This window comes from Protomyctophum parallelum (assembly GCF_964188405.1).
Source record: "Protomyctophum parallelum genome assembly, chromosome: 13".
NCBI classification, from domain to species: domain Eukaryota; kingdom Metazoa; phylum Chordata; class Actinopteri; order Myctophiformes; family Myctophidae; genus Protomyctophum; species Protomyctophum parallelum.
The window spans coordinates 11323262-11335761 of record NC_139708.1 but is presented as its reverse complement, the minus strand read 5'-3'; the positions used below and the strand labels follow the sequence as shown (position 1 = coordinate 11335761).

The 12500-nt window shown below is 43.4% G+C and overlaps 1 protein-coding gene across 1 annotated transcript in view; it reads left to right on the top strand.

Annotated features, from left to right (window-relative positions):
• Positions 1 to 12500, top strand: part of rbfox3a (RNA binding fox-1 homolog 3a) — a gene marked incomplete at its 3' end in the record, with an annotated part of 297768 nt that overhangs the window by 253054 nt on the left and 32214 nt on the right. Inside the window, 3 exon segments of the mRNA XM_083779538.1 lie at positions 1225 to 1285; positions 3124 to 3155; positions 3157 to 3178. Coding sequence (XP_083635664.1) covers positions 1225 to 1285; positions 3124 to 3155; positions 3157 to 3178 — 115 coding nt within the window.

Here is a 12500-nt window from a genome sequence, read left to right as displayed (position 1 = left end):
AAGTACCGTTTGCTTTCACCCATACCCCACCCACACCCAGTGGTGGCAAGTACTCTAAGTACATTTACTCAAGTTCTGTACTTGAGTACAATTTGTAGGTACTATTACTGTCCAGCAGTAGCTCCACTATTTTCACAGGCAAATATATTGGTAGTACTTTTTTTCTCCACCACATTTATTTGATAGCTTTATTTACTGTAGTTACTTTGCAGATTTAGATTGTTATTACAACACATAGGTTAAAGCTATTTTATAATTAGGTTATACAAAGATTGCTGATCTACAAGCTCATATATGCGTGTTGTGAGCTTGTAAGTTAGCCCTTTTAGAAATGTCACACATTTTGAAAATGCCAGTGCCGTACACCAATTGTGGTATTGTTTCTTTTACTTAAAGGACGACTTCACCAATTGTCAACCTATATCTTTATTATGATACCATTTCTGTCTACTCACTCTGTTTCTCAGAGGAGGGCTCTGGACAGTACAGTAACATCCTACCAGTAACATCATCGGTAGGCAGTTGTGGCCATTTCAAACAAGATGTATTGATTTTGTTTTCTTTGATCTTTTATTGATTTCCAGGACGTAAAATTCTGACGTTTCTATTAGCTTGGAATCCCCATTGATGATGTAACTGGGTAGGCGGGTTTGGGTCTCTTCTGAGACACAGACCGAGTAGACATAAATGTTAACGTATTATAACGTGAGGAGTCTGAGGACCAATTCTAGGAAGAATGGAAATGGTGAAGTAGGAATGCAATAAAATAATAATCTAATCTACATTGGACCAGTTGAGGTGATGCGACCCCACCCTTGATTGCTCTGGGCTTGGACCTTATCCAGTCATTTCCATCGGGTCAATAGAAATGTCCTTTATTTATTGTCAATCCATTTGATTCTCCAACAAATGGATGGTCGTGTTGTTTCTTTTCTTCTTCTTCACATCCGTAGGTAATTGGTGCATGCCATGGTGCATGCCATTCTTGTTTTGACTATAATTGAAATGAAAAACAAATCGATGAACGCACAACGCATTGGCATGAGGGTGATTCCAGGCCTTTGTCCCATCGGAGCCTCTTGCTGAGCCCTTTTGTTTTTTGCACAATCCCTTTTTTGTTTTGTAAGAAATGTGTTTGTTTGTTATATTTAGTTTTGTTCCCTGTCCATTGAACTGCTCATTGTTGTGTGTTTTGACCTCTGCATTGTCCATGTGAACGACAGGGTGAACAACGCTACAGCGCGGGTCATGACCAACAAGAAAGTGGCCAACCCTTACACGAACGGTGAGTCCATTCTGACAGCCCTTATTCACTACGTTGTAACCTTACACGAACGGTGAGTCCATTCTGACAGCCCTTATTCACTACGTTGTAACCCTTACACGAACGGTGAGTCATTCTGACAGCACTTATTCACTATGTTGTAACCCTTACACGAACGGTGAGTCCATTCTGACAGCCCTTATTCACTACGTTGTAACCCCTTACATGAACGGTGAGTCCATTCTGACAGCCCTTATTCACTATGTTGTAACCCTTACGCGAACGGTGAGTCCATTCTGACAGCCCTTATTCACTACGTTGTAACCCTTACACGAACGGTGGAGTCCATTCTGACAGCCCTTATTCACTACGTTGTAACCCTTACACGAACGGTGAGTCCATTCTGACAGCCCTTATTCACTATACGTTGTACCCCTTACACGAACGGTGAGTCCATTCTGACAGCCCTTATTCACTACGTTGTTACCCCTTACACGAACGGTGAGTCCATTCTGACAGCCCTTATTCACTACGTTGTAACCCTTACACGAACGGTGAGTCCATTCTGACAGCCCTTATTCACTACGTTTGTACCCCTTACACGAACGGTGAGTCCATTCTGACAGCCCTTATTCACTACGTTGTACCCCTTACATGAACGGTGAGTCCATTCTGACAGCCCTTATTCACTATGTTGTAACCCTTACACGAACGGTGAGTCCATTCTGACAGCCCTTATTCACTACGTTGTAACCCTTACATGAACGGTGAGTCCATTCTGACAGCCCTTATTCACTGCGTTGTAACCCTTACACGAACGGTGAGTCCATTCTGGACAGCCCTTATCACTACGTTGTAACCCTTACACGAACGGTGAGTCCATTCTGACAGCCCTTATTCACTACCGTTGTAACCCTTACACGAACGGTGAGTCCCATTCTGACAGCCCTTATTCACTATGTTGTAACCCTTACACGAACGGTGAGTCCATTCTGACAGCCCTTATTCACTACGTTGTAACCCTTACACGAACGGTGAGTCCATTCTGACAGCCCTTATTCACTATGTTGTAACCCTTACACGAACGGTGAGTCCATTCTGACAGCACTTATTCACTATGTTGTAACCCTTACACGAACGGTGAGTCCATTCTGACAGCCCTTATTCACTACGTTGTAACCCTTACACGAACGGTGAGTCCATTCTGACAGCCCTTATTCACTACGTTGTAACCCTTACACGAACGGTGAGTCCATTCTGACAGCACTTATTCATTACGTTGTCGTAGTCGTAGTCTTTTCAATACAATTACTTTTTTTGTGATATTTGAGTCACCTGGACTAAATTGACCATTGATTTTGTCGAGTAAAAAAAATAATCTTTGGCGGGCCTCGATGGCGTCGTATAATGGCAGATTTTAACTTGGTTGCATGCTGAAAATAACCGATCTACAAGCTCACAAACACTGTGCAGCGTGGCGCATTGTGATTTTGTAGATCTGGTATTGTCACGAGCATTGCCAGTGTATTTATCTTAGTACGCACGATTTGATTTAGCCTCTAAGACCCAGACTTAAATTATTTTTAATATCGTAATATCGAATTTTGTCCACAGATGTTGATCAAGATAACAATTCATGCATGTACATTATCGTGTAGACTTGTAAATTAAGTAATGCAGATGTTTAATAACAGTGTTAAAGATGTATAAGGGTCCACTTGGTTACAACTCTGCATGGATCATTTAGCTGGGGACCACCTAGAACCCCCCACTTTGATAACCAATGTCGATAAAGCTCTCTCTCTCTCTCTCTCTCTCTCTCTCTCTCTCTCTCTCTCTCTCTGTCCCTGCCCCTTCAGGCTGGAAGCTGAATCCAGTAGTGGGAGCTGTCTAATGGACCTGAACTCTATGCTGGTAAGACACCATACTTTAATATTCCATTGTGTAATGGTGGTCGCACACTGGCAACCGCAATGCGTTGCGATGCATTGTTTAAATGACAGATCTAGAAACTCACAATGCCTTGCCAAGCTTTGTTTAAATGAAGCTATAGTCATCATTTGCCTTAAAGGGACAAGTCACCCTCCAAAATACTTTAGTTTTTTCTATTTATATAATTTAATGACCAGCAGTGGTTCCCTATGGAGACACAAAGAGTCTCCTTTGTGTCTCCTTAGGTAACCACTGCTGATCATCAAATCCGGAATGCGAAAAAACCTAAAGACGTCTCCATAGGGTGAGTAATGGATAGGGTCATGTTGGGGGTGACCTATCCCTACTGAGTGGGTGGAGATAGTTAGATAGATGGGAACCTTGTCGCCCCGTCTCTGTATCGAAGCGTCACGAGCATCAACATTGAGACGAAAATACTCCCTTTCCTTCATGCGACGTCAGCTGGTAGATCTGGCTATTTTCAAATGGCCAAAATGCTTATAGGGCTGAGTGATTGTAATAGTAATCATAATCTACAAAGTAACTATAGTAAATGTAACTATAGTTTTCATCCCTCCCTCCCACCGCCCCCCAAGCCGACCACCCCCCCCCCCCCCCCGTAAAGGCAGAGTGAATCCAGAATGGAACACGACGTGTCCCAGATAAGCGGTGGATGATCTAAAAAGGCTTCTTGCAGCGTGGCTCAGCGTGCACGCTGAAAGGGAGGATGAGGCTGGTGTGCCGTGCACGCTGAGAGGAGGATGAGGCTGGTGGTGGTGGACAAGCTCAAAGAAAGGGGCGGGCGGGGGGGGTATAAGCTCATTTTGAGCTTGTAGATCTGCTAGCCTTGAATTTATGTCCTGGAAAGTAACAGTTTTAGACATTTGATTTTTCCACCCGACTATATATATATATATATATGATTTCAACTGCAGGCGCCCCTTGCAACTGTTATCTGATTGTGTAGGCTGCCGCCGCGGATGGATTTGCCAAGTGTGCCAGATTGACTTTTACAGAGCTAACCGAATAAGGGAGATTGAGTGAGTGATTTGTTGGCACCTTATACCCTGTCGAAAAGGGAAGGGGGCCCCTCCATTCCTTCTGGTGCTCAGTAATGGAGGATACGACACGATGCTCGGTGCACGGGGCCCCCTCCTCTATCTCTCTCTCTCTCACTCTCTCTCTCTCTCTCTCTCTTCTCTCTCTCTCTCTCTCTCGTTCTCTCTCTCTCTTTCTCTCTCTCTCTCTCTCTACCTCCGACATGCAGGGGGTTTTATTGCTGTATGTTATATGAACCCCTTTGCATTTAATGAGGGGCGAAATGGTACTATTTCATTTGGAAGAAGTGCTGAGCACATCGCGGCCACTTTAACGGCTTTCCTTTCTGCTCATTAGACTAAAATCTGTTCATTCCCCGGACAGCTTTATGGCGAACCTCTAAATAACTGTCCATGACAGAAAGCAGTCATCTATCATTTTATTTCACCACCCCCCCCCCCTCTCCTCCCCCACACCCTCCCACCACCAACCCCTGAAACCCTCCCCCAACCCACACTACCTCTTCCTTGCCCCAACCCCCCCCCCCCCCCCCAGCCCAGAGCTTTAGGTACATTTATAGATGTATGCACAATGCCCAGAGCTTTAGGTAATTTATAGATGTATGCACGATGCTCAGAGCTTTAGGTACATTTATAGATGTATCCTGATGCCCAGAGCTTTAGGTACATTATAGATGTATCCTGATGCTCAGAGCTTTAGTACATTTATAGATGTATCCTGATGCCCAGAGCTTTAGGTACATTTATAGATGTATCCTGATGCCCAGAGCTTTAGGTACATTTATAGATGTATCCTGATGCCCAGAGCTTTAGATACATTTATAGATGTATCCTGATGCCAGAGCTTAGGTACATTTATAGATGTATCCTGATGCCCAGAGCTTTAGGTACATTTAGAGATGTATCACGATGCCCAGAGCTTTAGGTACATTTAGAGATGTATCCTGATGCCCAGAGCTTTAGGTACATTTAGAGATGTATCCTGATGCCCAGAGCTTTAGGTACATTTATAGATTGTATCCTGATGCCCAGAGCTTTAGGTACATTTATAGATGTATCCTGATGCCCAGAGCTTTAGGTACATTTATAGATGTATCAGGATGCCCAGAGCTTTAGGTACATTTATAGATGTATCCTGATGCCCAGAGCTTTAGGTACATTTATAGATGTATCCTGATGCCCAGAGCTTTAGGTACATTTATAGATGTATCCTGATGCCCAGAGCTTTAGGTACATTTATAGATGTATCAGGATGCCCAGAGCTTTAGATACATTTATAGATGTATCAGGATGCCCAGAGCTTTAGATACATTTATAGATGTATCAGGATGCCCAGAGCTTTAGGTACATTTATAGATGTATCCTGATGCCCAGAGCTTTAGGTACATTTATAGATGTATCCTGATGCCCAGAGCTTTAGGTACATTTATAGATGTATCCTGATGCCCAGAGCCTTAGGTACATTTATAGATGTATCCTGATGCCCAGAGCTTTAGGTACATTTATAGATGTATCCTGATGCCCAGAGCTTTAGGTACATTTATAGATGTATCCTGATGCCCAGAGCTTTAGATACATTTATAGATGTATCCTGATGCCCAGAGCTTTAGGTACATTTATAGATGTATCCTGATGCCCAGAGCTTTAGGTACATTTAGAGATGTATCACGATGCCCAGAGCTTTAGGTACATTTAGAGATGTATCCTGATGCCCAGAGCTTTAGGTACATTTAGAGATGTATCCTGATGCCCAGAGCTTTAGGTACATTTATAGATGTATCCTGATGCCCAGAGCTTTAGGTACATTTATAGATGTATCCTGATGCCCAGAGCTTTAGGTACATTTATAGATGTATCAGGATGCCCAGAGCTTTAGGTACATTTATAGATGTATCCTGATGCCCAGAGCTTTAGGTACATTTATAGATGTATCCTGATGCCCAGAGCTTTAGGTACATTTATAGATGTATCCTGATGCCCAGAGCTTTAGGTACATTTATAGATGTATCAGGATGCCCAGAGCTTTAGATACATTTATAGATGTATCAGGATGCCCAGAGCTTTAGATACATTTATAGATGTATCAGGATGCCCAGAGCTTTAGGTACATTTATAGATGTATCCTGATGCCCAGAGCTTTAGGTACATTTATAGATGTATCCTGATGCCCAGAGCTTTAGGTACATTTATAGATGTATCCTGATGCCCAGAGCTTTAGGTACATTTATAGATGTATCACGATGCCCAGAGCTTTAGGTACATTTAGAGATGTATCACAATGCCCAGAGCTTTAGGTACTGTACATTTAGAGGCAAATTGGAACAACGCCGTCGCAACGCAGACTTCATATGCATTTACAAGATGCATGGGGTTTGCCTCATCAGTAATCTCGTCGTTGTTGTTGTTGTTGTTGTTGTTTTATTTTGTATGTATTTGGAGTCAGGTCCGCTGTGTGCATTGCAGCACAGCTTACATCTAAGCCATGTAGAGAGCACCGCCTCAAATACACATCTAAGCCATGTAGAGAGCACCGCCTCAAACACAGTCACGCTGTGACACGTTGTGAGCTTGCAGATCGGCTATGTTACGGTCTGTGGCGTTGCTGTGTTTAAGACAGGGAAAAGTCTAAACCTAACACCTAAACCAACCTAACCTCTAAGTGCCTAAGACTACACAACCTGAATCTCTTCCTAATTGTAGTTCTATATATATAGCTACAAAATACATTTTCTTGGCTATTCTTACTATACTTGTGGTTCTCACAAATACACACACACACACACACACACACACACACACACACACACACACACACACACACACACACACACACACATACGCACACACACAAACTACAAATGCCATTATACAAGTGTGTGCAAAACCGGCACGTGTGCCATGCACTGCACTGCACACACACACACACACACACACACACACACACACACACACACACACACACACACACACACACACACACGCTTCCCAAATCATGTCATAAATCAGAGAGAGCGTGGTCCACCACTCCAGGCAGGGGAAGCAGGAGGGCCCAGGTTGATTTATTGGCTGCTAATTTCTCAAGTCGTCTTGACGCCGGCGCCCAAGTTTGCCAAGTCTAAACGACAACATATGCTTGCCAGCCGAGAAGATGGGAAACATAAATAAGAGATACATTTTTTTGAGGGTGGGGGCGGTGGGCGGGGAGCCTTAATGTGGAGCCTTGAAGAAAAATACAAATACAAAACAGACAATATTCCTTACAAAAGGAGAGGAAAGGAAAAACAAGAAACAGGTGCCCTTACATTAAAATAAGAGGGGTCCTTCGTTATGGTATTGTTGAGGAATCTGCCTTAAAAAGCTTCACTTAATACACATTTTGGGTTAGGGGGGCGGGGCGGGGCGGGGCGGGTGCGAGGAGCGAAAAGTCAGGCGATGTAAGGGGGATTAATCACTGTTTATCAGTCGTCATCTCTGCGCGGGAGATCAGTGAAATTGGGAGCCATAAATCGTCAGGAGGGAGGGAGGGAGGGGGGATGCAGGTGACAGCGCACTCCGTCTCCATTCGTCCCGGGTGCTACAGGTTTATTGTCCTCAAAACCCATTCAGGAGAATGACGGATGAGGGGGGGGGGGGGGGGGCTCCTCTACGTGATACACAGACCCCCACCCCACCTATACCCTCGCAATCTCCCTTCCTCCCCACTCTTAACCTCCTCGTTGGGGGTAGACCGGAGCCGCTGCCATGCTTCGGGATGTGGGTGAAGGAGTGCAGTGTTGATGTCATGCGATGGTGGTGGTGGTGGGAGGGGGGCTGTAGGGCGGTGGTCCTCAACCTTTTCTGGATCAACCCCACGGCTGTGGTTGTAGAGGGAGGGTGGGGGGACGTTAGCCGGCGGCCAGCCGGCGGCTCCACAGCAACCCAAAACCTCCCCCTGGAACCTGGGGTGGAGGTTTGACGGGACAGGGGGGCCGTGGGGGGGGGGGGGGGGGCATGGCATGCACTTTCAGTGGAACAGGAGGGCAAACGAGGTGATTTGGTTTCCCAGCGAAGGAAAAGGGGAGTTCTGTAGTAAACATGGCGGTTACACTGTGAGCACACACGGCAGCTGTACCAAACCGCAGTGGTGTGAAGTAAAGTACTCAAGAACTGTACTTAAGTGCAAGTTTCCTGTACTTTTACTTCTCCACTACAATTATTTTAATTTCTGTATTACAAAGTAAACAACAAAATATTCTATAAAAAAAAATCATTACAAGACGTTGCAAGCCTACATGAACTACTTAAGCCATACATACATTTCGGCCATTTGAAAATAGCTGATCTACAAGCTCACAGTGTGTAACAGAGTATTTCTACTTTGCAATATTGATACTTTTACTTAAAGTAAAACATGTAGTACTTTTGCACCACTGCATGTGTGGCCTTCTGTGTGACTGCAGTTTCCCATAAGGTGGCATCCCCTTTTCCCGGGGTCAGTTTCTCATAATAGCAGCATTTGATTGGCTGAGCAGCATTGACCCGGAATTAGGAAGGTCTGTCCATATTATGTTGCATTGGTGCTTTCAGAACCGCAACACTAGTGCCAGTATAGCTGTCCATGTAAACTCCTACGGGGCTTTCAGCACCATGGATAGAGACATTAGAGACAGTGTAACTATACAGAGCTTTCAGCACCATGGATAGAGACAATAGTTACAGTGTAACTATGCAGAGCTTTCAGCACCATGGATAGAGACATTAGAGACAGTGTAACTAACTATACAGAGCTTTCAGCACCATGGATAGAGACACTAGAGACAGTGTAACTATGCAGAGCTTTCAGCACCATGGATAGAGACATTAGAGACAGTGTAACTAACTATACAGAGCTTTCAGCACCATGGATAGAGACACTAGAGACAGTGTAACTATACAGAGCTTTCAGCACCATGGATTGAGACCCTAGAGACAGTGTAACTATACAGAGCTTTCAGCACCATGGCCAGAGTCACAAGTTACAGTGTAACTATACAGAGCTTTCAGCACCATGGCCAGAGTCACAAGTTACAGTGTAACTATACAGAGCTTTCAGCACCATGGCCAGAGACACAAGTTACAGTGTAACTATACAGAGCTTTCAGCACCATGGATAGAGTCACCAGTTACAGTGTAACTATACAGAGCTTTCAGCACCATGGCCAGAGTCACTAGTTACAGTGTAACTATACCGAGGTTTCAGCACCATGGATAGAGACCCTAGTTACAGTGTAACTATACCGAGGTTTCAGCACCATGGATAGAGACCCTAGTTACAGTGTAACTATACCGAGGTTTCAGCACCATGGCCAGAGACACCAGTTACAGTGTAACTATACCGAGGTTTCAGCACCATGGATAGAGACACTAGAGACAGTGTAACTATACAGAGGTTTCAGCACCATGGATAGAGTCACTATAGTGACACTACTTCTGGTGTAGCTGTATACAGGGCTAGCCTATAGCATAGCAATACCAATACCAATCCAGTGTGGATAATATTAGTATTAGATTTGTTTTGTTTGTGCAATGCCCCGCCCCATATTGGAATACTGGGCCCTGGTTGGTTATAGCCTGGTTCCAGATGAGTCTGGTTGGCTAGTCACCACTTCGGTCGAGAGACACTAGTTCTGGTGTATACAGATACAAGATAAAGAAAACTTTATTGTCCACAAAATTTGACATCAAATGGGAATTTGTCTTTGGCACACCGGCAGTCAGTTTACAACAATAAAAACAACATTAGATAAAATACACAAATGCATTATATATACTATATAAAATGCATTCCCATAACGCAGCGTGCGTCCCATGTGCTGCTGGGATTAGGTGGTGGAACTATTTCAACATTTTCTGGTTGAAAATGTCCACAGCAGTTGGTACAAAGTTGTAACACTTCTCTCGTTTGCTAATTTCACTGTAAGTGAGTGGGTAGAATCTGGGTGAGTGGGTAAATCTGAATTGCCTTCTTGGTTATGGAGCAGTTGTATGTGTCCTGAAGTTGCAATTGCTTGTCTCCAATGATCGTACTAGCCTGGTTGACTACCTGGGTAAGCTGTTTTATTTCTAACTGAGAGATACAGCGCTTTATGAATAGAGACACTCAGGTCTATTAAGCAAGTCCAACCATATTACTAAACCTGTGCGGTAATACAGAAATTGGCCTCGCTCTGCGCCCTTTCGTATTATGGAAGCCGTGTTGAACGCACACACATATGGCATATGACGTTCCTGAATATTTTAGCATTGTGGGAGTATCCGTATGTTAATTATTTTCGCTTTGCGCAATTTGCTATTAAGCCCCTTGACCTAAAAAACACTCGGCACATAACGTTTGGACCTGGGTCTGACCCCCTCTTAAATGCAAAAAGCACTGTTTGATTTTACACTTCAGCGGTTCTAGGCGCTGCTGGAGTGTTGCCATGTCTGTTTATTATAAGCAACTTTGGGCTTCTTTTTCTGTAACGTTGCTTGTAAATATTGGTAGTTGTGGTTGCTTTTCTTGTTTCTAAAGTGGTTATTTGGGCTTTTTTGGGCTTTTAAACCAGTGATCCTCACACAGCGACATTCCCATGTCAAGGACCCCCAGATTAATGCATTTGTCCAACTAAGGATGGCTAATCCAAAAATATGTTGGGCCAGTGACCCCCATGACAGATTTGTGTTTTTAAATCTTTCAATTAAATGTTTCATTCCACAATTGTCGCTTTTTTCCAAGATTACTTTTGAAAATAGCAGATCTACCAGCTCACAATGCATCACATTCATTCATTCATTAAAACACAATCTGTATAGGACGTCTAGAAACATCTTAGGGATTCGAACCGAGCTGTACATAAGACGTCTAGAGACGTCCTATAGCGCATCTCCAATGATACCTGGTGAGATAAGAATATTCTGAATTTTTCCTTTTTTTTTGGGGGGGGGGGGGGGGCAGTTCGCCTTTCGGCTACCGTATGCTACGCTCTGGGCTCATATTAGCTTACCGTTGACTTAGCTGTTAGCGCGGCGGAAAGAATGACTCGTCTCTCCTAATCCATGGCGCTCTCCGTGGTTATGAACGGATCGATATACTGGCGCTTCATTTCTGCTCTTCGTCCGTCTCTCCCGCAAAATATGAACGCTTTTTGGATCATATATCGTATAAATCAAAATGATCGCAATGTAAGCTAGCAATGTAAAGTCAACTTTTTTTAGGGTCCGGGTCATGGCTTTCAGAGTAAAAGCACTGAGACAACTCAGTAAAATGAATCTTGATATGGCAGACTCACCATCTAGAAAATAAAAACATGGCACTTCATTTAAAAGAGGTTGCAGACCGCTGTTATATGCACTTCTTTTGGGATTATTTTTATAGACCTATTTACTTGTTTCTATGAGACATGGCAACAGCGGTCTTTGAGCTCTGAGGTCTCAGAGCTCTTTGGTAAATGGGTTGAGATTTCAAACAGGCATTGTTTTCTCAATTCTCAACATTGTTTTAAAATTAAAACATCTCCATAATCCTTGAAAAGTTTGCTTTCATACGCTGTATCACACCCGATTCAAGTCTTCTTCAATACAATGCTACGAGCTAAGACCATGACATCGGGGCCGCAGCATTACGCAGCACGTAGGGTGCTGGTGGCATTTCAACTCATTCCTTCGTTGTGACTCGAATGAAATAAAATACAATAAACGTTATTTTACTGGTGTTTTTCAATAGAAACAAATAAAGGGGATGTGTGGAACAGTGCATGCATGCATGCAGCAATATCTGTCCTGAGTCGGATGTAGTGGTATGGTCTCACATAAAACTGTTGAGATTTAGGATGTCCATAATTCTCTCGTTTCTCAACCGTTTTTTAAAATGTAAAAATCTCCATATTCCTTAGGAATCTTGCTTTCATTCGCTGTATGGTACATGGTTCTATTGTTATCGAAATAAACAATATCAAACAAACTTGTATGTTCGGGGGTTAGACGATTAGGGAACATTATGCATGGATTGCCAATTTGCCAGCCATATGCTGCGTATCTACTCGCAGTTCCATTCCGATCTGAAAGGTATAGGTAGGTGCCATTTCAAAGGCTTAGTTATTCATTTATGAATCAAATGAACTAGAATAAATATTTTTACAGCTGTTTTTCATGCTTATAACAGAAACAAATGAAGTGATGTGCATATATCTCCAGTCCCTTGTATAAATATGGCTGCGCCGCTGTAATGGCTTTCCAATTAAGTTACTTAA